The sequence below is a fragment of the Lactuca virosa genome, chromosome 4 (assembly GCF_052849685.1).
Source record: "Lactuca virosa cultivar CGN04683 chromosome 4, Lactuca_virosa_CGN04683_v6, whole genome shotgun sequence".
Taxonomy (NCBI): domain Eukaryota; kingdom Viridiplantae; phylum Streptophyta; class Magnoliopsida; order Asterales; family Asteraceae; genus Lactuca; species Lactuca virosa.
In genome coordinates, this window is record NC_136429.1 from 477,904,497 (window position 1) to 477,928,486 (window position 23,990).

The following is a 23,990-nucleotide window of genomic DNA, read 5'->3' on the forward strand; positions in this document are numbered from 1 at the left end:
GCTCGAGCATCCATGCTAGGGACCACAACACACTTTATGATAAATTATTTGATGTAATTCTTTATGATAAATTATATGATGCAATTCTTTATAGGATTTAAAATATACATAATGCATATGTTGGGTGATGCAATATTACTATGAATGTGTTTGTTCATGAAAACGACAATTTTCCCCTTTTAAGGTGTTTTATATTGTTTTGGACCATTGATATGGGTGAAAAAATCATTTTTGTTATGGATAATGCTCAAATAGGCAGATTGAGGATAATAGCAATGTGCGTTACTCTTACTGTCAATATGTGCAATGTACTTTACTATTTACCAGTTATAAACTTATAATAATATATGATTTGAATCTTTTATTATATAACTATGTTGCTTTTTAATTATAAAGAAATTATGCTCTGAATCCATGTATCTTTTGCCACATAATCTAAGGAAAATGATCGTTTCTGTAACACCCGAAATCTAGAAGGTTAATTGTGGAATTATGCCAATTTCAAGTTGAACTCGGCGAGTTGGGGGAGCCAACTCGGCGAGTGGAAGATGAAGAATCGTGGGGATCTAATGGGTCTACTCGACGAGTTGAGGAGCCTCAACTCGGCGTGTAGAAGTTGTTTTGGTCGCAAGGTTAATGAGACAACTCGACGAGTTGAAGGAGCTAACTTGGCGAGTTGGACGCTGTTTAGGAAACCCTAATTTTGGGGTTTTGCACCCTATTTAAACACCTTCAGTCCCAGGTGTTGGCCTCATTCCCAGCATCCATAGCCCCTGACCCTAATCTCGAAACCCTAAATCCTCCTTGAGTGTTGTGAGCTCATTGTGGGTGTGTTTGAAGCTCATTGAAGGAAGAGAAGCTTGGTGCAAGGTGATGGTTCAAGTAGGATCTTTCAGATCTTGGTTCTCTACTCCATTTTCAGCATATTTCGGGTATAAAGTTCTAACCTTGCTCAATATTGTCTTAGATCTCTTCTTGGGTTTGTTTGTATGCATTTAGCCATGAATGGGTGGTTGTTGGGGAAGTAGAAGTCCCAAGTGGTTATTCTTTAAGATATATGATCTTCATGAGCTCTTTTGGCATAAATGTGTCAACTTTATGGTCCTAAGGGCTTCATACATTCATTAAGTCCTTCTTTTGGCCTCTTTTGTGCATTTGAGCTTCTTCTAGTAGTGAATAAGTGTAAAGTTGGAGACTTTACTTGGCCATCTAGCCTTATGTGGCCAGATCTGCATTTTGGGGCTGTGTCCTTGTAGAATAAGTGCTTAATGATTAAGCCATCACTCTTTTAAGTCTAGGGTTTGGGTTTGGACCCATTTGGGTGGTTCCTAGGGGTAAAGTTGGAAACTTTACCCTTCTTGATCTCATTTTAGTTGAAATCTGAGCTTTGGAACTTTTGGATTCGTTGAAGGCAGCTTAATGCATTATGTTGTTGGAATTCTGGGTAACTCGGCGAGTTCATTAGTGAACTCGGCGAGTTGATGGGGTTTTGCCCGATCTTTGCAGACTAATGAAGAAACTCGACGAGTTGAAGGACAACTCGGCGAGTTGGTTCAACTTGGACCGTTGACTTTGACTTTTGATTTTTGATTTTGAGCAAGTTTGTCCCAAGAGGTAATTGTGGTAATCTGAATTGTAATTAAGGGAAGTATGGGCTTAGGATAAGGCCCAGTTTGGAAATTGAGCCACTAGTGGGCCTTTGTGGATCTTTTGGTCTTGGGCCTTTTTGGTTATTAAGGATGGGCCTCAGTTTTGGTTCTTGTTGGGGTCAGGGGTAAAATGGTCATTTTACCCCAAGTATGGTTGGTGGGCCTTGGAATGGAACCCAATTGCTAATTGGGTGTTATTTTGATCTGATAGTTCGGAGGTGTCGTCAGGGCAGCAACTAGGGAATTCTTTCAGCAAGTTTCTGCATTCGAGGCGAGTCTCCTCACCATATCAATGGGTCGAATGCACCAAGGCTGACCCATGTTATTTAACTGTAGTGGTTATTTGCGAATGTGCTATCAACGTGTTATGTATTTATATGAAGACCATGTGGGGGTTCCCATGGCACTCGGAGTAAGACCATGAAGCGTTTCCATGTCATCCTTATATGTTTGTATGCATGACTTATGTGGTTTATGTGGGATATGTTTCGGGGAACTCACTAAGTTTGTGCTTACGGTTTTCAGTTTATGTTTCAGATACTCCAGTTTTCAGATTTTGGAGCTCGGGACGATCGCAGCGCATACAACCGTGTTTTCCGCAACATTGATCTTTGGGAGTGAACTCTGATAATTGTTTTATTTAAAATGTTTTTCAATGTTTGGATAAGTTTCATTAGTGTTTTGACTATAATAAAAATGAATTTTTTACCCTGGATTTTTGGGATGTTACAGTTTCGTCTATTCCCATTTCTGAACGCTTACTTTTTATTGTCTCTAATCAAACAATCTAATGAAAACAAACACTTTACTGTACCCACTAATGTAACAAACGAAACAAACGAAAATGTGCAAAAATCTAACCAGTGAGAAGCACGGGGATCTTCTACTAGTTATTACTAATTTAAACTCTTTATTTATTTATTCATTCATATTTGTATCATAATTTTAATTTAGTAGTATTCTATATATTATTTATACTGTCTTATCTTTTCTATATAATATACTTTATCTCAACTCAAATATATGACAATTTAACATATATAACATGTTATGAAATCTTTATATTATTATTAAATATAATTTTCTTTTTTTATAATTATAATTTTTTTTAGTTAATAATCCAGATGTATTATTTACACCATCTTATTTTTACAGCTAATTAATTTATAAGTTGTTTAGTATCATAACATTTATTAAATAATACTCTGTATAAATGTGAATATATAATAATATAAATTTGTTTCAATCTCAGCCTCAAATCTATTTTTATCTTATTATTATCATCAGATTTCGAATTATGTTGTTATAATCTTTTCCAGAGTTTCAGCTTAATCATCCCGGATGGCTACCCTGAATTCATAGACACTCGCCAACTCAAAGCCCCAAGAAAACACAACTCAACAAGAGTACATTAGATGCATTTTTTAATAAGTAAAAGAAGAAGGATGCATTATGTAAACATGGTAAAACCTCAAGGGGTTTTGTCTGAAACTCGACATATTTTTGTAATGAACGCATCAACAACAGTAGCATTAAAACACGGTCTTCGGTCTTATGACTCTTTCCCCCAAATAAAAGTCAAAATATTCAAAATCTTCCGCTTTACACGCGAATCGTACCAAATTCATCAAGATTTTGCCATATGGATACGAAAAACAATACGAAATTTATACTCCAAAACCCCAAAATAATTTACAATTTATAGTCTCGACTCTCGAAAAGCCTCTGACAAAGGGGCACACACGCCACACCAGCTGTTTGTTAAATCTCACCGATCTTCCAAAGATCTCAGCTCAGTTATGTCTGCTTGGAGGAATCGGCTATTGAATGCTGCTAAGAAGATGATTCAGTGAAGAAGAAGAAGACAAAGAATTTGTAAACTCTACTTCAAAGATCACTGTAATGGCAGAAACTATTGTGTTCTGGAATAAGGTATTCCATTTGTTCTAGTTTGGGGTTTTAACTACTTTATGATTCTATTGTATAAAAAAAGTTCGATTTTTGTTAATTAGCTCGATAGATAAGAATCTGAAGTACATAATTTTTAAATGCTTTTGTTGTATTCAATTGACTGTTTTTTTCCCTTATTACGAGCATAGTTTTTTTTTGCCCAAAATTGGAAACTGAAGGCATCATAAATTGTTTTGATTATATGTTTGTAATGAAATCAAAGTGGATTCGATTCGAGTGCTATTTTTACGTTCAAATCAACTAAATTTAGTGTAAAGTTTATGTTTTTAGTATGCGGTTGTGGATGCCCTAAGATTTCAGTAATTTATGTTCTTATTAATACTTCATTTAATCGCTTTTATATCTATTAGTTTTTTTGCATGCATTCAGTAATTTTTGTTAACTCAGTAATGTTTTAATTATATATCTTTTTCTCCCGATATGCATAAATATTTCGTTTGTGAGTAATAACCATAATTTTTTGTCCAAAATTAATTCCAAATTTCTTATGAACTATATTTTTTCTAAAATTCTTCAATAAATCAAATGGGTTTGGACTGAATGATGCTTTTATGTTTAACTCATCTGATAAAGTTTTAAATTTCTGCTCATTGATGTATACCTCTTTTATACTTTGTTATTTAATCTCTTTAAGAGCATTATTCTTTTATATACTTTTCCCCTTTTTTGCTTTCTTGATTTGGGTTTTGGGTATCCTATAATAAATTAACAACTTTTTCTAAAATTATTTGTAACATTCTGCAATCATGAGCATAATTGGTGTATTTATCTCAATAATTAGTCTTCAATTTAGATTCTTTAATTTCCATCCTTCATACTTCATTTAATCTCTTTATTTCAAGATTTCATGTACTCAATATAATCAATTTACAGGATGCTCTCATAATCAAGCCTCCAAAGAAGTCTTCTTCACCAGTTTTAAGACTAATTGTATTAATATTTTCAATGGTGTTTGGTGTTTACATTTGTTCAATTTGTTTTAAACAAATAAACATCCAAACAAAGAACACGTTTCTTGATATTCAAGTAATCCAAAGGCAATGTTACAACGCCTTCATTGATCGATCAGAAATCCCTTTCTTGCATTACCCAAATCCCAAAACTTTCAAAAGGTAAAAAAAAAAACTAAAATCATTTTCAAGATTTATAATTTATATATTATAAATTTTCGTATTTTTGTATTTACAGATTGGAATGTGTTGGGAATCCTGTGCGATTGTTTGCAATTTTGTCAATGCAAAGATCAGGAAGTGGGTGGTTTGAGACTTTATTAAATAGTCATATAAATGTTAGTTCAAATGGTGAAATTTTTGGTCAAAAATTTAGGAGAAATAATATTTCATCAATTATTAAAACACTTGATAGTGTTTATAATTTGGATTGGCTAACTAGTTCTTCCAAGAATGAGTGTTCTGCTGCAATTGGCTTCAAATGGATGCTTAATCAGGTATTATATATATATATATATATATATATATATATATATATATATATATATATATATATATATATATATTTGGTTAGTCACAAAAATAACCAAAATGACCAAAATGTGAGATGTATAATAACAAAAGGGAAATATGCAGAAAAGTCCCATTATTTTGGGAAAATTTTTGATAAAGTCCAAATTTTTTTTTTTGTGAACAGAAAAGTCCTGATTATTTAATTTTACACGATAATCTGTCATTTCCTGTTAAAATAAAAATAAGGATTTTTTTATTAATTTTGGCAAAATATTAAATAAGCGGGACTTTTCTGTTAATTTTTTTTTAGGACTTTATCAAAAAAATTTCGAAAGTAATGTGACTTTTCTGCAACAAAATGACCACTTTTTTCTTCACATATAACACAAAATAACAACCTAATTTGCAATATGGATTTTGTGAATTACGAAATTGCTTTATTAATGGTCCCCACCACTAAAAACCTTTTAAAAAATTTAAAATAATTGTGATTATCTTTGCGAAATGACATTACCATGTCATTTCGTAAAATATGATGCCATTTTGTAATTTTTTAAAAGTTTTTTTTTGTGGTGGATACCATTTATAAATCAATTTCACACTTCACAAAATCTATATTGCAATTTGGGTGGTTATTTTGTGTTATATGTGAAGAAAAAAGTGGTCATTTTGTTATTATACAAAATTACACATCCTATTTTGATATTTTTTTTATTAAACCTATATTTTTTCTTGTATAAAAATGGTCAATTTGGATAAAAAAAAAGGTTGATTCAGAACAATTAAAAATTATGCATTTTATGATTTACGTTTTTTTTTTTTAAAACACAGGGTTTGATGGAACACCCTAAAGAAATTGTGGACTACTTCAACGATAAGGGCGTTTCCGTAATTTTCTTATTAAGAAGAAATATGCTTCGTAGATTGGTTTCAATTCTTGCAAATTCTTACGATAAAGATGCCAAAATTTTAAACGGCATACACGTGTCTCATGTCCACTCACACGAGGAGGTGGGTCCCACCCAAAGCCTCATTTACCTGACTTTCTTTATTAAGTCATTCTTTCTGCATTAACTCAAAAATAAAACAGTATCATGAATATTTTGTCTTTTTATGTAAACAGGCTTCAAAGCTTTCTAAATACAAACCTACAATCAACACATCATCACTAACATTGGATTTGAGAGAAATGGAAGCAACAGCCATGAAAGCACTCGAGTTCTTCAATGGAACAAGACACATGGTTCTTTACTATGAAGATCTTATCACAAACCCATCTGTAAGTGTACTTGTTTTATTGCATAATGTACAAGTGTTGTTGCGTAAAGTATAATGTTTGATAATGGGGTTTGTAGAAACTTAAACAAGTTCAAGACTTTTTGAAGATCCCACGTATGGAGTTGACCAGTAGGCAAGTCAAGATTCACAAAGGGGCGTTATCGGAACATATAATGAATTGGGTTGATATTAACAAGACTCTTTATGGGACTAGTTATGAGAAGTTTCTTGAAGCTGACTATTGATTTTTGCAATATGTAAATAAGCATTTATCGAAGAAATTCTTCCATCGAAAAGGACAAAAAAGGATTTTTTTTTTTTGGTTGGTTGTCTTAGGTTATTACATAGGATTGTTTTTTTGGTTGTTGTAGGATAGATATGTTTTTGGTAGGTTAGGGGTTTTTGTTGGTTAGTATCTTGCTAGCTAGGTGATTGTTGCAAGTGCAAATAAGCTTCTAATCACATGATTTTCTTCAATTTGATTTGATTTCTTTATTTTTTGTAATTTCTATAGTGAATCGAAAAGCGAAAGGGTTGGTTTTTGCAAAATTACCTTGATTATGTCGTAGGTTTTACGTTTGTTTACTTACATAGGACCAAAATGTGAAAAAATTGAATAGTGGTTTATGTCATATAGTACTTGTCTCTTGCAAATGCTATACTTTTGCTACCAAAAAGATGGCCACAGAATATTTTGATGTTCATTTTGTTGGAAATTTTTAGTATAAATATGTATATTTTAACTAACTTTGGACGTGTGTGTCTATATATATATATATATATATATATATATATATATATATATATATATATATATATATATATATAAAACTCAAAGTGGGTTTGTGTTTTTCTCCGTGAGAGCTTTGACACACAGATGTAAATATTCATCTTCTGCGGATTTCTTGTCATTACAAACCAGTATAAAATCGGACAACTGCTGCCTCATTCGAAACACAGATGCAAATACTCATTTTCTTCCCTCCTTTTCTCTGCAACTATTCCCGGCAATTCTTTCAGGCAAGTAGTCATATCCGGCACTACATACTGTTATGGTTGGTTAAGGAAATCGAGTCCAACTCGAGCCCAAACCATTGCGTTTATTACTAACATTTTATATTGCAGATTATTCAATTTAGAAACGAAGCCAAGAATTAACAGATTTTGCCTAGAGCAACATTAATCTTTGTTCATAGATCTTGTCCATGTTGACATATAAACTATATCCCTTTTGTTATATTGATGGAACCTCTCCAACTTTTCTATTAGTTGTGGAGTGTGATTTGTCATTTCACCTCACTACCTCTATCGAGACTTAGCAATGTGTCCTGTTGATATGGCCCCCTATGTGGGTCGTTTTGGAATGTTTTGTTTTAAATTAGGAGGGTTTATATTATACAAAACATGTATTAGAATTGGTTAGGAATCTGTTAAGTAGTAGAGTGTTGGACACTATAAATAGTGCTCCATAGCTGCAATTTGTTTAGAAGGTATTAGAATTGGTTTAGGAATATGTTAAGAATCACGACGTATTTGGATGGATTTATCGAGCGGAGCATTTTTTCGAAGTTCATGGTATTGGAGAACGAGACCAATTGCGAGTAAATGTAATTTGTTTAGAAGGTGCGGCCCTATCATGGTATCGACAGAGCTATAACCAGAAGCCATTTCGTTCATGGGAAGATTTAAAAGAACAACTACTAGAACGCTTCCATCCATCATGAGATGGGAGTGTATATGAACAGTTTTTGGCAATCCGTCAAAAAGGAAACATCCAAGACTACGTAACCAAGTTCTAACATATGGCGTTCGCATTTTGACACCGTAGAAATCTCACTAAACTCGGTAAGTGGTCTTACCCCACCTCATACGATGAAACTGGTAGGCGTATGGGAGGTGCAAATGTTGTAGTGTTGATTGTGCAAGATCTATATGCCTAATAGTCATTGTAGAATGATATTTGCTAATGACATATGATCCTATAGGGTCACGCCTTATAGTAAGCTGATACTTATTGATTATTTATTAGAGTAATTTGATTATTAATAAATATTATCAACACTTGTATTTAATTAGAAAAACATTATTTTATGAAAATCATATTACCAACATATTGACAATTATTGTTTCTAAGAAATAATAACAAAAGAGAATAAGATATATATATATATATATATATATATATATATATATATATATATATATATATATATATATATATATATATATATATATATATATATATATATATATGTTGTGTACAAATTAAATGGACCCTTTGAATAACCATTTAGTTCATATGTAACTACTAGTTAGGAGATTATGTAAATGACACTCAATTTTGGCTCTTAAAAGAGTCAAAATCGTGGATTCCCTTCATGAAGAAGACATAGTGTGTTGCCTTTCCTTATATTCCTACCATGCTTGTCATAGAGTTCCATACATTCGTTAAATGACTTGGTTTGACTTGGTGCACACATGTTAGTATATAAAGAAGGTCATGGAGAAAAAACTAACTACTTTTTCTCATGCTTCTTCTCTTCTTTTTTCCTCCTTAAGTCCGAGAACATAAGGTGCTCTTCCCTCTCCTCCTTTTTGTAAAGTGTTGTGAAGATATAGTGTTTATAAGTTGGTTCTTCTTAAGGATTATTTGATATAAGTCTTAGTGGCTTAAGAACATATTAATACAAGTAAATACTAGCATATTGAAGTGATTTACTCTTGCTTGGTGGATACTTGTAGAGAGCTTCTTCGTTGGAGCTTCATGCATCACTTAAACAACTTCCATCTCCCATGAGAATTAAAGTCTTCAAAGGTTATAACAGTTTTCCTTCTATGGTTGATTTAATCTTTCCATGATTGCAAAATGATCATTGGTGGGTTAAAAAAAACTTTTAAGTTTATTCTATTTTTAAGCTTCCATTGCTATTATTAGCATTTTTGGATAAACGATTTTGAATAAAACCCAACAATTGTTATCAGAGTTATTTTTGCAAGCTTGATTATATTATTAGATTATTTGGTATAATATTTGTTTTTTGGAAGACATGGATGATTTTCTTTTTGTAAGAAATTTTCATACATATTTTCAATTCTATAATTGTTATTTTAGCGACAAAAGTTTACATGCATTTTTTGTCACTAAAATAAAGTGTTGTTTTATATAATTTTGTGTGTGTATGTGTTTATGTGTCTATATATATATATATATATATATATATATATATATATATATATATATATATATATATATATATATGTTGTGCATAAACTAGCGATGAACTTCTTTTGATGTGTTTGTGTTGATTTTTTTTAAAATGGTTGTAATATTCGTATGTTATGTAATAGTCAAATATATAGTTTTCTTTTCGTTTATTTTTGTAAGTAATAGATTAGTTTTAGAAATAATTTATTTTATAAAAATGTAACAAGAATGAAGATGATAGTCGTTTTGAAGATCAAAAGCTTATAAACTTGATTTTATTAAAGTTTTACAACCTTAAAAATTATTTTTATAAACTTTCTATAATGTGTTGAAGAAAGTGGGAGCGTGAAGACATTACAAGATTTTTGGTCCTTTTATGTCCATTAGGAATGACTTCACATTTTTATGATGACTCACAAAATCTCACCAGTTTATAGTTGGTATATGCACATATGTTTTGCATGCTCGTGTTGTTTATATATATGTTGATATTATGTTATAATTGTTAAATTAGAGTTCACATGGAAAATAATATTTTGAACATAAATTACATCAGAATGAGTTTGGTTTAATGAAATTTATCTTTTAACATAAGAATATAAAATAGTTTTTAAAAATAAAATGAGTTTTATCATTTAAAACTAGCTAACGGTAAATTTCTGTATTAAAATTATATAAGTTTAAAATTCAAAATTTAGTGACTTATCAAACTCCAAACCTTATTTATAAAAGAAAGTTTTATTAAAAGTTCAATAAATGTTCTTTAGCGCTAAAACGTGAAAAATAATACTAGGTATTAATTTTAAAATTTAATCACTTTGATTATATAAAATTTGGATTTTATAAATGATCATTGCTAAATATTGATTTTAAATAAAAGTATATCGTGGCTGATTGGATGCATGCAATAACCATTATATAATATGTTTTTTTTTTCTTTTTAAAAAATTAGAATTATAGAAAATCGCTAGTGTTGTCTTTTGATGGCCGAGGTGCATTTGCGATTTCTATAATCTAGTTATAGGTCGATTACACTAGTTCTTCGAACTAAATGATTTGATCGAAAATCTTTTGTGATAAATGATACCTAAGCAAAAGAGACTCGAGACATAAATAAGATTAAACATGTCTATTAAATTTTGTTATTAGTCATCCATAACGCTATGAATTATATAATAGAATATAACTGATACTCGATATCTACATTGTTGGATTCAATGAATGAGATAAATGATATCTAATCATTTATTTGTGTTTCAACTTGCATCATAGACTTTGATAATTAATGTTTTTTACAAAATAAAAGGGTATTAATTATTGAAGATTTAAATATCAAAAATACTAAATTAATTTTGTTAACATTTTGTAGATGAGAACAAAATCCAATCTCGTTGCCATGCATCATATTTCACTTGCTGATCTACATGAAACAATAACATTCAATGGGTACAATATCAACAAATGGATTCGTGTCTTTAGAGACAATCTCAAGAGAAATAATAAATTTTACATTCTTAAAGGCCCTATGCATAAACAACATGCACTTACGAGTAGAGCTGAACATGATGTTTGGTGGAAGCATTGTTGTGTTGTTGATGATGATTTTGACATCATATTGGGGACATTTATTCATGACCTTTGGAAGGAACTGGAAGGCTTGAAAGTATTTATATGTTTCATCAGGTTAATATGATATTCCTAAATTATAGTGATATTTGGTATGAGCCAGTTTATATACCTGAATACTACAAGGCTGAAAAAAGAGTCACACTATGTGCTCTAAGAGGCCATTAGTTCATGGAAAGGACATTTTTAGGCCCAAGGAATCCAAGAAGGCCCATAGAGATAGACCATGTTTCTTCTGTGGAGAAATATGACAATAGAAGAGGAACTGTCCATCTTATCTAAAAAGAAGGTCTGGAGAGACTGATACTTCAGGTATCTACTAGATAAAACTTATATTTTTCATATAATAGTCAAGTACTTGGTACTTAATGTTAATCTAATATTTGTAAATGGCTAGCAAATATTCAAAAAGAGTAACCAACTGAGCACAAGCGAGTTGGAAATTCACTCTCAGAGTTTAGTTTATTATTTATGCGTAGAACATAAAGTACTTGTAATGTAAAACATTACTTGTTTCGGAACAATGTGTGTTTTAATTTAGCGTGTCTAAATATATGTCTCAGTTAATTTATTAAATGGTTGACTTTTTACTTAATCGTTTTTCAAAATGATCACCTTCATATTATGTAATTATTAAATTCTGTTTTTTGAGAAATAGATCTCTTAATAGAATTATAAAGTAAATATCAATGTCTTCTAGATAAAAAGTTCTATATGCAAACACTTTTGACTCAAACTTGATTTGAATCAAACTTATGTAAGACATTGTTATCTTTATCATATAATTGAGTTACACATATTCCAACTTTAAGAAATGGATTTTTGAAGGAAAATAATATAGTTTATTTGACATATGTGAACCTTATCTATATATAAAAGATTCCTAATGATATTTTCACTAAACTGTAGAAAAAAGTACTTATTAAGGAACTATAGACTGTGATGAACTATAGAATGTGATGTATGACTTCCTTTCTAATGAATGTCTACATTTAGTAAAAGATACATAATAAACCTTATTAACAACTATAGTCGTTGTAATTATATTTTACATGTTAAAAGATAATTGTGAAACTATTAGGATGTAATGCGGAAAACAAGCAAAACCAAAAGCACATAAGACACATTATTTATGTGGTTCTTGATAGTTTTATTTCATTTACTTCTTTTTATAGTTTATTTTAGTATATTTCATTCATATTTTAGTTAATTTCCATGCATATTTTCCTTTTTGTTATTTTATGACTATTACGAGTACTCTCTAGTTTCGTAAGCATAATTGCAGGTTTTTGGAGACTAGCGGAGCGGGATCTTTGGGTAGCGATAGGATTTGGAGAAAAATAATGATTTTTGGGCTTAATATCTATTGGAGGTGATGCATAAAATGGACTTTAGATGGATGGAGCATGGAAGAAGATGGTCTCTTAATTAAATGAAGATGGGAGAATTTTTCAAGCGTGCGGGAATTAATGATCGGGCGATTACGAGAGCTTTGAAGGATTTGGAAAAAACAAATTGGGCTCAAATTGAAGAGAACTTGAAGAAAATTGGGCTAGATGTTGATCGGACTCAAACTGCGCCAATGGACTAAGCTATGGAGGTCCAATACTCAAAGAAGTCCTATTCTCCATCAGTTCACGCGGCCAGCGTGGAATTTTTATGCGGCCTGCATGAGTTCCTGCAGGGGAAAATTCGTGATTTTACTTTTGGCTTCTATTTGAAGAAGTTTGGTGGGACTCTTTTCATACTCTTGCACATCCGAACTTGGGAGCATTCTCTGGAGATTTTGGAGCATTTTGAAGGCCAAGAACACCTCAAGAACTTCATCTTCTTGCTCTTGAATCTTGTTAAATGTTTGGTACAATCTTTTCTTACTTTGTTTTCTTGAGTTTAGCCATGCTAGGCTAAACTAAACTTGGTTGACTTGGGTGGAATCCTTTGAATTTTTGTTGAATGTTGAAGACTCCATGAACTTGTTCTTGAATCTTTATAAGAATGTTTTGTGTTTTAACATCTTATTACTACTTGTATGTTTTTATTCATGAGTTTAAATGTACTTGTGGTGATTAGTTGGCTAATTTCTTGATTAAGTAAAGGATCCTCAAATTAGCAAGCAACAAATGTGGTGATTAGTTGGCTAATCCCGGGGGTTGTGCCCTATTTAAAGAACATTACATCCCTTCCCCAGCCTCTCGGCATGCCCGACCCCGGACTCTATGATTGCCAGGGCTGATATTCGGGAGCATGTCAGCTTCTCGGCATGCCCGACCCTGGACTCTATGATTGCCAGGGCGCGGGAAAGGGAGATTGATTTGGAGCACATTGCGAAGAGGAGGTCAGATCAGACGTATACTTTGGAGGGTCCCGGGAAGTGACCCAAGACTTCAGATCAGCGATTAGTAGGTCGGCAGGTCCGAAGTCAGTGCAGCACGTGCGGGAAACCACACGAGGGAGTTTATCGTTCCAGGGGTTCAGGCTGCTACAAGTGTGGCAGTGATGGTCACGTCAGCAGGGACTGCCCACAGGGGGCAAGCCCATTATGTTTTCACTGCAATCAGGTGGGACACAAGAAGGCCGACTGCCCGACGGTGAGGGGAGGAGCAGGGAGTGCGTCTGCCCTGACAACTTCGGGGATTACGGATGGGTGAGAGGGTAGGGCCTTGCAGTGACAGATGAGGGAGATCTGGATTACAGCAGGGAATGTTGCAGGTACGTATCTATGGCTATTTTTGATTCTATATGTATTAGGGTTGTTCTTACCCCGGACTCAGGTAATAGTATGTATGAGTTGTCTCTCTGCTTGTATTCGGATTGAACTTTCAGAATTGTCATATGCCAATTGCATACCGGGAACTATTAGTAGCTAGTGTAGGGTCATCCCTCACTTCGGGTTCGAAGTGTCCAGTATTATCTCGATTATGACCAAAGCGGTTCAGGAGCGTTGCGTGGAGGTTGGTGGACAGAGTCCATGGAGTAGCCCTCCACCATCATTAGGGTTTGGTGGTTCTAGTCTTGGTACTTGGGATAGCTTTTGGAGGCATCAAGGGAAGTGGTCTATCACTGCTGGGGTTGCTCTGAGCATTGGTCATTCGGACCTTAAGGGCATTAGTTGGAGCTCAGGGGATTATCAATATCGGGGATGCATGAGGTGTTCATCTAGTATTCGGTAATCGTACGGTATTTGGAGCGGACTAGTGATGGATCGCTAGCGGCATCAAGGCGATGGTAGTTATCATGCCTTTCGTGCAAGGGAGGAAGGAATGGAAATCCTCAGGTTTTCGCAGGCAGGAAAGACTTAGCTGAAGCTAAGTGGGGGAGAAATAATCATGTTATGGGAACAGAAGTGGTTTTGAAACTAGGATAAGTTTCGCTCTCCTGTCAGAAAGGAAGACGGCCCAGGTGGCTGTATGAATTGAGGACAGTGTGAATTGGAAGTTTGGAAAAACTTGCCAATTGTGAGACCTCATTCTCGAGATGTCTGGTAGCAGATTGCAGAGGAATCGGTTGGGAGTTCCAATTGGGACATGAGTACCACTTGGGGGTACTAGATTGTGCTTGTATGCTCGACTATGGGTTAGTCGTAGCATCCACTAGCAGCCAGTCGGTGTGGAAAGGTGTTGTCAGACTACCGGATGGCCATAGCATTCACCAGTGGTCAGATAGTAAGAAGAGTGTGGTAAGACTGCGGGGCGGTCCGTAGCAATGGTTAGCAGATAGCGTCGAAGTGTGGTGCGACTGCGGTGTGGCCGGTAGCATTAGTTAGTAAGACTGCGGTGTGGCCTGTAGCATTAGTTTAGTAAGACTGCGGTGTGGCCCGTAGCAATCGTATGTGAGGATAGTTAGACTGTAGTGTGGCCCGTAGCATTAGTTTAGTAAGACTGCGGTGTGGCCCGTAGCAATCGTATGTGAGGATAGTTAGACTGCGGTGTGGCCCGTAGCATTAGTTTAGTAAGACTGCGGTGTGGCCCGTAGAATTAGTTTAGTAAGACTGCGGTGTGGCCCGTAGCAATCGTATATGAGGATAGTTAGACTGCGGTGTGGCCCGTAGCATTAGTTTAGTAAGACTGCGGTGTGGCCCGTAGCATTAGTTTAGTAAGACTGCGGTGTGGCCCGTAGCAATCGTATGTGAGGATAGCAAGACTGTGGGGTGGCCTGTAGCTTTAGTTGGCTGGCAACGCAGAGGTGTTGTAAGACTATGTGGGTGGCCCGTAGCATTCATCGGTCCCTATTCTCTAGTGCGAATGTATCAGGTGTGTGATTCAGTGCCAAGGTTTTTCAGATAGTTAAGTTCAGGTCGGGGCAGCCGCCCGGATATGAGTGGGCCACATTATGGTTGGGTCCGGAAGACGGTAGGTCATTGGAGACCAAGAGTGGCATAAGACTGCGGGTAAGCCGTGGCATTCATTAGTAGTTTGTTCGCGGAGTGTGGGCGGGGGCCCGTATCTCCGAGGTAGCATGGGGGAAACCGGTATTCCAGGTAATGGTAGATCAGTTGGGACCAGGGCGGTCTCGGTTCATCCGGTAGGCGGATGGGAGTCAACAGGACTACAGGCAGGAATGATGGTAAGGGTTTCGATGTGAAAAGCCGTGAGCTGATCGGATGATGCTAAGCTGCTCAATGCGGGATCAAATGATCTTAGAGTAAAGGATTTGGCTCGGTGACGCCGTTCTCGTCTGAGCCTTAAACGTAGCAGAGAGGGATCTGCTACCCGAAGGATTGTCTGAATTCTCACGATTGGGTGGAGCTTTCAGTATTGGAGCATTGTATGGGGGTTATTCCGTGAAGTATTGGTATGATGGCCGGCACTGGGAGTGGCCGGGATTGCGGTTTCAGCAGAGGATCGGTCCTCGAAGGAAATTGGGAAGGTTGTTGCTTGCGGAAAGTGCCTTAGAAAGGCCAGTGACAGTGTAGGGTAAAAGGGTAAACCCCTTGCGAATCAAGGGTAAGTGTATCAGGAGTATCGGTATGATTACCGGTTGGATAAAAGTGTTGTACTCGAAGGTAGTAAGTAACAGGTTATCCAGAAGATGACATCTTCAAGGTTTGGATCGGATGGGCGGAGTGTGTACCTAGTGGTAAAGTGGCGACCAGATGATAAGGTAGTTGGCTGTGGCAGACTTCGAGGACGAAGTCTAGTTTAAGTGGGGGAGTGTTGTAACACCCAGAATCAGAAAGACCAAGAAAAGAAAGGAAAGGCTCTAAGTCAAGAGTCAACTCGTCGAGTCCAGGGAGGAACTCGACGAGTCGGAGTGGGATCCGGGGCATAGAGTAATTGACCGACTCGGCGAGTCGGCTAATGGACTCGGCGAGTCTGGTCTGGGCGAGAAAAACCCTAATCCCGGGGGTTGTGCCCTATTTAAAGAACATTACATCCCTTCCCCAGCCTCTTTACTCCCCTTTTGAGATCCAGAAACCCTAAATCGTGAGTGAGAGCCCTTGGAAGCAATTTAGAGCCTAGATAAGTGATTTTGGTGGAAAGGGGCTTGAAGATCAAGAGACTTGCTGCAAAGGAGTGGTGTAGATCCGGGATCTACTTCAGTTGGAGCATATATTGGAGGTAATAAGCTGTTGCTTTGGCTTTATTGCAAATAGATCTATCTTATGTTTGAGATTTGGGGCATTTTGGGCATGATTGAGATCTATGTCGAGTTAGAGGCCTAGATCTGAGGTTGCTACCTCAGATCTAGACTTGTGATGGTCCAGAAGGTCATAAAGTTCATGTCAATAAGTTGTTGGTGAAGCCCCTTTGTCTCAAACCCTAGCCCTTGATTGTTTTGGGCCTTTAGCTACTTGGTTTCACGTAAAGTTTGCAACTTTACGTGGGGGATAGACTGTAGAAGAGTGGATCTATAGATTGGAGCCCCTGCATGGCTCGAAAAGCCACTGTATGGATTGAGAACTGGAGAAACTCGGCGAGTCACATGGGTGTACTCGACGAGTTGTATGAATATGTGCATGGGCTCGGCGAGTTGGAAGAACAACTCGGCGAGTCTGTTGAAGATTGCCTAGGACTCGGCGAGTCTGTTCTTGGACTCGACGAGTCAGGTTGCAGAACCCCCAACCTCTTCTGGTTAAGACGCAGATCAGTGAGTTGAGTGGTGACTCAGTGAGTTGGACAGGATGGGACTCAGAGATTGTTAAACTCGACGAGTCCTGGGGTGACTCGGCGAGTTGGGTCGTATTTTGAGAGCTTATGAGTTTAAGGACTCGGCGAGTCTACGGGTTGACTCGGCGAGTCGAGTCAACAGGAAGGTTGACTTTGACCAGGACTTTGACTTTATCCAGAGTTGACTTAGTTTGACTTCTAGAGTTCAGTTTGGAACTAAGTGTTTTATTGATATTAGTAGCTCGGGGAGCTAGTGGAGCAGCGGTTCAGGGAGTGGTCGGACAGCAGCCAGAGGGTTATCAGCAAAGTTCAGCAGTGCGAGGTGAGTCTCCTCACTGTTTGTATGGGTCTACGGCCACAATGCCGACCCATTTAGTTTATGTATGGTAGGAAGACCCGGGGGTTAGCCCTAGGCATTATGCATGAAAGACCAGGAGGAGGCTCCTGGCACACAGTATGTTATTATGTATGGTAGGAAGACCCGGGGGTTAGCCCTAGGCAACATGTATGAAAGACCAGGAGGTGGCTCCTGGCACACTGTATACTATTATGAATGAAAGACCAGGAGGTGGCTCCTGGCACACTGTATGCTGAGTAGCCTAGTAGAGTAGTATGTATAGTTGTCTTTGTGATGATTGCATGGAAGACCAGGGGTGGCCCATGGAACTTGTCTGTAAGACCTAGGGAGTGGCCCCCAGGCTTGACAAGAAAGACCACGTGCGGCCCGTGGCAATACAGCAAGACTATGTTTGGCACATAGCACTTTACTTAATTATGGATATGTTTGTTATGTATGGCTCATGGTTATGTATGGCATGTATGGATCAGTTGGGTTGTATGGTATGTGGTATCTGGGGAACTCACTAAGCTTCGTGCTTACGGTTTTCAGTTTTGGTTTCAGGTACTTTGTTTTCAAGGAAAGGAGCCGGCTCGATCGCAGCGCATCACACTATGTTTTCCGCACATGAGATCTTTGGGATCACACTCTGATATGGTTTTATGATAATATGTTTTGATTACTGACACTTTGGCTTGACACGAGATATTATTATGAATGTTTTTATACTGATGGTCTATGTAATAACTTATTTAAAAATGAAATTTTGGCCTTGAATTTTGGGATGTTACAAGTTGGTATCAAAGCCTTGGTTTAAGGGATTCAGACAAACTCTTAGGTGTGTCTGAACTCAAACTAAGGGCTTGGTATGAAAATTTTCAAAAGGAAAACCATTTTTATAAAAAAATGAGTTTGAAAAGAATTTGAAAGGAGAAAAGTACTTTGAGAAGAACAAAGTGTGTGCTGCGTGCAATCAGCCGAGCTCAAGTAAGCTTACCCCAAGATACCCATACAAGTTTATATTATGTTTATCAGTTTCGGCAGAACAGCATGCTAGAATAGGACTAAGGATCTAGGAATGATGCATTATGTGCCTGCTTTATGTGCTTCAGCTTATGAGGATTGCATGCTAGTATTGAGTAGACAGTAATAGGATAGCCTGTTTAGGTTATGCCTGATTATATGAGCTTAACATCGCATGCTAGTACAGTTTCTCGTTATGAGGATAGATATGCTTGAGTAGTTTCCTGTGTCTGAATGCTGCTTGCTTTGTGCTTTGTAGGACTCTGAGTGATGGGAGTTAGCCATTAGGTGAATACGTCACATGTGATGGTATTCAGGTGGTGGCTAATTGGCATTACAAGGAGGCCTTCAGCAGCTGAGGACTGGTTTGGGTGGAGTCAGAGATTTCCCTAGGGTAAGCCTTGGATGAGAGTAGTGATGGGAGCAGTGTTAGTAGTAGTGAAAGGGACTTGGTAAAGTTGAAGCAACCCTTGAGGAAAGTACGGATAGATGTGGAAGGTAGTATGGGCCCGTACTACTGGAAGCAGAGGATCCGTACTCGAGTCAAGGAGGGCCGAGATGGAACCAGGAATCTTGGATAATGTGTGAGACCTCTCGGGGTATGTTTTGATCCGGACATTTATGTGTTTATCTCCAGTATGGTGACCACGCGACATGGAGCAGGAGGCTCAGGATCTGGACCAGGATCGGGCTCGGGCGCGGGATCCGAGCAAGTTGATGATGGATTATGCGAGTTCATCACGTCTGAGATTACGAGAGGCATCCTTGAGGCGACCCCGATCATTTTCGGGTCGATCAAGGAGGGGATCATCGAGCTGATGGAGGATCGCCTCCGAGCTTTCAGGAGTGATTTGGTGTCTGGCCAGGCGAGTACGCGCACACTGTCCTTCAAGGACTTCAGAGGGACTGGTGCGCCGGATTTTCACGGGGTGAAGGACCCCATTGCTTCCAGGAGATGGATCGCAGACATTGATTCTGCGCAGTTGACGAGCTTCTGCCCGGAGGGGTTGAAGGTCCGCTTTGCGGCGGGATGTTTGAGAGACAGAGCTATAGATTGGTGGGAGTCGGTTGGTGACTCATTGGGAGCCTCGGTCATCGAGGCTATGACCTGGTCAGACATTGTGACCAGGTTTAGGGCGGAGTTTGCGCCGGCGGTGGAGCTTCAGCAGCTGGCCAGAGAGTTCCTAGACATGAGACAGACGACAGAGTCGGTGGCGGAGATTACCGCCAAGTTTCGGGAGAGGGCCTTATTGGTGCCTCAGTATGCAGGGGATGATGAGATGCAGAGGACCCGCTATCATGACATGTTGAGGGCTGATATTCAGGAGCATGTCAGCTTCTCGGCATGCCCGACCCTGGACTCTATGATTGCCAGGGCGCGGGAAAGGGAGATTGATTTGGAGCACATTGCGAAGAGGAGGTCAGATCAGACGTATACTTTGGAGGGTCCCGGGAAGTGACCCAAGACTTCAGATCAGCGATTAGTAGGTCGGCAGGTCCGAAGTCAGTGCAGCACGTGCGGGAAACCATACGAGGGAGTTTATCGTTCCAGGGGTTCAGGCTGCTACAAGTGTGGCAGTGATGGTCACGTCAGCAGGGACTGCCCACAGGGGGCAAGCCCATTATGTTTTCACTGCAATCAGGTGGGACACAAGAAGGCCGACTGCCCGACGGTGAGGGGAGGAGCAGGGAGTGCGTCTGCCCTGACAACTTCGAGGATTACGGATGGGTGAGAGGGTAGGGCCTTGCAGTGACAGATGAGGGAGATCTGGATTACAGCAGGGAATGTTGCAGGTACGTATCTATGGCTATTTTTGATTCTATGTGTATTAGGGTTGTTCTTACCCCGGACTCAGGTAATAGTATGTATGAGTTGTCTCTCTGCTTGTATTCGGATTGAACTTTCAGAATTGTCATATGCCAATTGCATACCGGTAACTATTAGTAGCTAGTGTAGGGTCATCCCTCACTTCGGGTTCGAAGTGTCCAGTATTATCTCGATTATGACCAAAGCGGTTCAGGAGCGTTGCGTGGAGGTTGGTGGACAAAGTCCATGGAGTAGCCCTCCACCATCATTAGGGTTTGGTGGTTCTAGTCTTGGTACTTGGGATAGCTTTTGGAGGCATCAAGGGAAGTGGTCTATCACTGCTGGGGTTGCTCTGAGCATTGGTCATTCGGACCTTAAGGGCATTAGTTGGAGCTCAGGGGATTATCAGTATCGGGGATGCATGAGGTGTTCATCTAGTATTCGGTAATCGTACGGTATTTGGAGCGGACTAGTGATGGATCGCTAGCGGCATCAAGGCGATGGTAGTTATCATGCCTTTCGTGCAAGGGAGGAAGGAATGGAAATCGTCGGGTTTTCGCAGGCAGGAAAGACTTAGCTGAAGCTAAGTGGGGGAGAAATAATCATGTTATGGGAACAGAAGTGGTTTTGAAACTAGGATAAGTTTCGCTCTCCTGTCAGAAAGGAAGACGGCCCAGGTGGCTGTATGAATTGAGGACAGTGTGAATTGGAAGTTTGGAAAAACTTGCCAATTGTGAGACCTCATTCTCGAGATGTCTGGTAGCAGATTGCAGAGGAATCGGTTGGGAGTTCCAATTGGGACATGAGTACCACTTGGGGGTACTAGATTGTGCTTGTATGCTCGACTATGGGTTAGTCGTAGCATCCACTAGCAGCCAGTCGGTGTGGAAAGGTGTTGTCAGACTACCGGATGGCCATAGCATTCACCAGTGGTCAGATAGTAAGAAGAGTGTGGTAAGACTGCGGGGCGGTCCGTAGCAATGGTTAGCAGATAGCGTCGAAGTGTGGTGCGACTGCGGTGTGGCCGGTAGCATTAGTTAGTAAGACTGCGGTGTGGCCTGTAGCATTAGTTTAGTAAGACTGCGGTGTGGCCCGTAGCAATTGTATGTGAGGATAGTTAGACTGTAGTGTGGCCCGTAGCATTAGTTTAGTAAGACTGCGGTGTGGCCTGTAGCAATCGTATGTGAGGATAGTTAGACTGCGGTGTGGCCCGTAGCATTAGTTTAGTAAGACTGCGGTGTGGCCCTTAGAATTAGTTTAGTAAGACTGCGGTGTGGCCCGTAGCAATCGTATGTGAGGATAGTTAGACTGCGGTGTGGCCCGTAGCATTAGTTTAGTAAGACTGCGGTGTGGCCCGTAGCATTAGTTTAGTAAGACTGCGGTGTGGCCCGTAGCAATCGTATGTGAGGATAGCAAGACTGTGGGGTGGCCTGTAGCTTTAGTTGGCTGGCAGCGCAGAAGTGTTGTAAGACTATGTGGGTGGCCCGTAGCATTCGTCGGTCCCTATTCTCTAGTGCGAATGTATCAGGTGTGTGATTCAGTGCCAGAGTTTTTCAGATAGTTAAGTTCAGGTCGGGGCAGCCGCCCGGATATGAGTGGGCCACATTATGGTTGGGTCCGGAAGACGGTAGGTCATTGGAGACCAAGAGTGGCATAAGACTGCGGGTAAGCCGTGGCATTCATTAGTAGTTTGTTCGCGGAGTGTGGGCGGGGGCCCGTATCTCCGAGGTAGCATGGGGGAAACCGGTATTCCAGGTAATGGTAGATCAGTTGGGACCAGGGCGGTCTCGGTTCATCCGGTAGGCGGATGGGAGTCAACAGGACTACAGGCAGGAATGATGGTAAGGGTTTCGGTGTGAAAAGCCGTGAGCTGATCGGATGATGCTAAGCTGCTCAACGCGGGATCAAATGATCTTAGAGTAAAGGATTTGGCTCGGTGACGCCGTTCTCGTCTGAGCCTTAAACGTAGCAGAGAGGGATCTGCTACCCGAAGGATTGTCTGAATTCTCACGATTGGGTGGAGCTTTCAGTATTGGAGCATTGTATGGGGGTTATTCCGTGAAGTATTGGTATGATGGCCGGCACTGGGAGTGGCCGGGATTGCGGTTTCAGCAGAGGATCGGTCCTCGAAGGAAATTGGGAAGGTTGTTGCTTGCGGAAAGTGCCTTAGAAAGGCCAGTGACAGTGTAGGGTAAAAGGGTAAACCCCTTGCGAATCAAGGGTAAGTGTATCAGGAGTATCGGTATGATTACCGGTTGGATAAAAGTGTTGTACTCGAAGGTAGTAAGTAACAGGTTATCCAGAAGATGACATCTTCAAGGTTTGGATCAGATGGGCGGAGTGTGTACCTAGTGGTAAAGTGGCGACCAGATGATAAGGTAGTTGGCCGTGGCAGACTTCGAGGACGAAGTCTGGTTTAAGTGGGGGAGTGTTGTAACACCCAGAATCAGAAAGACCAAGAAAAGAAAGGAAAGGCTCGAAGTCAAGAGTCAACTCGTCGAGTCCAGGGAGGAACTCGACGAGTCGGAGTAGGATCCGGGGCATAGAGTAAGTGACCGACTCGGCGAGTCGGCTAGTGGACTCGGCGAGTCTGGTCTGGGCGAGAAAAACCCTAATCCCGGGGGTTGTGCCCTATTTAAAGAACATTACATCCCTTCCCCAGCCTCTTTACTCCCCTTTTGAGATCCAGAAACCCTAAATCGTGAGTGAGAGCCCTTGGAAGCAATTTAGAGCCTAGATAAGTGATTTTGGTGGAAAGGGGCTTGAAGATCAAGAGGCTTGTTGCAAAGGAGTGGTGTAGATCCGGGATCTACTTCAGTTGGAGCATATATTGGAGGTAATAAGCTGTTGCTTTGGCTTTATTGCAAATAGATCTATCTTATGTTTGAGATTTGGGGCATTTTGGCATGATTGAGATCTATGTCGAGTTAGAGGCCTAGATCTGAGGTTGCTACCTCAGATCTAGACTTGTGATGGTCCAGAAGGTCATAACGTTCATGTCAATAAGTTGTTGGTGAAGCCCCTTTGTCTCAAACCCTAGCCCTTGATTGTTTTGGGCCTTTAGCTACTTGGTTTCCCGTAAAGTTTGCAACTTTACGTGGGGGATAGACTGTAGAAGAGTGGATCTATAGATTGGAGCCCCTGCATGGCTCGAAAAGCCACTGTATGGATTGAGAACTGGAGAAACTCGGCGAGTCACATGGGTGTACTCGACGAGTTGTATGCATATCTGCATGGGCTCGGCGAGTTGGAAGAACAACTCGGCGAGTCTGTTGAAGATTGCCTAGGACTCGGCGAGTCTGTTCTTGGACTCGACGAGTCAGGTTGCAGAACCCCCAACCTCTTCTGGTTAAGACGCAGATCAGTGAGTTGAGTGGTGACTCAGTGAGTTGGACAGGATGGGACTCAGAGATCGTTGAACTCGACGAGTCCTGGGGTGACTCGGCGAGTTGGGTCGTATTTTGAGAGCTTATGAGTTTAAGGACTCGGCGAGTCTACGGGTTGACTCGGCGAGTCGAGTCAAC

The 23,990-nt window shown here is 39.2% G+C and overlaps 1 protein-coding gene across 1 annotated transcript; it reads left to right on the forward strand.

The window, feature by feature from the left end:
• Positions 1 to 3,210: 3,210 nt before the first annotated feature.
• LOC145109217 (uncharacterized) lies at positions 3,211 to 6,856 on the forward strand. The gene is made up of 6 exons (XM_079046336.1): positions 3,211 to 3,581; positions 4,494 to 4,732; positions 4,809 to 5,067; positions 5,915 to 6,094; positions 6,207 to 6,362; positions 6,439 to 6,856. Exons 1-6 carry the CDS (start codon positions 3,552 to 3,554, stop codon positions 6,604 to 6,606), a joined length of 1,032 nt encoding a protein of 343 aa, XP_078902462.1. The 5' UTR covers positions 3,211 to 3,551; the 3' UTR covers positions 6,607 to 6,856.
• Positions 6,857 to 23,990: the final 17,134 nt, after the last annotated feature.

Bases quoted from the DNA above. Each gene is read 5' to 3' on its own strand.
- LOC145109217 (XM_079046336.1), top strand. From the start codon at position 3,552: ATGGCAGAAACTATTGTGTTCTGGAATAAG. The intron at 5,068-5,914 runs GTATTATATATA...TTTAAAACACAG, and splicing joins TCAAATGGATGCTTAATCAG to GGTTTGATGGAACACCCTAA. The intron at 6,095-6,206 runs GTGGGTCCCACC...TTATGTAAACAG, and splicing joins ATGTCCACTCACACGAGGAG to GCTTCAAAGCTTTCTAAATA.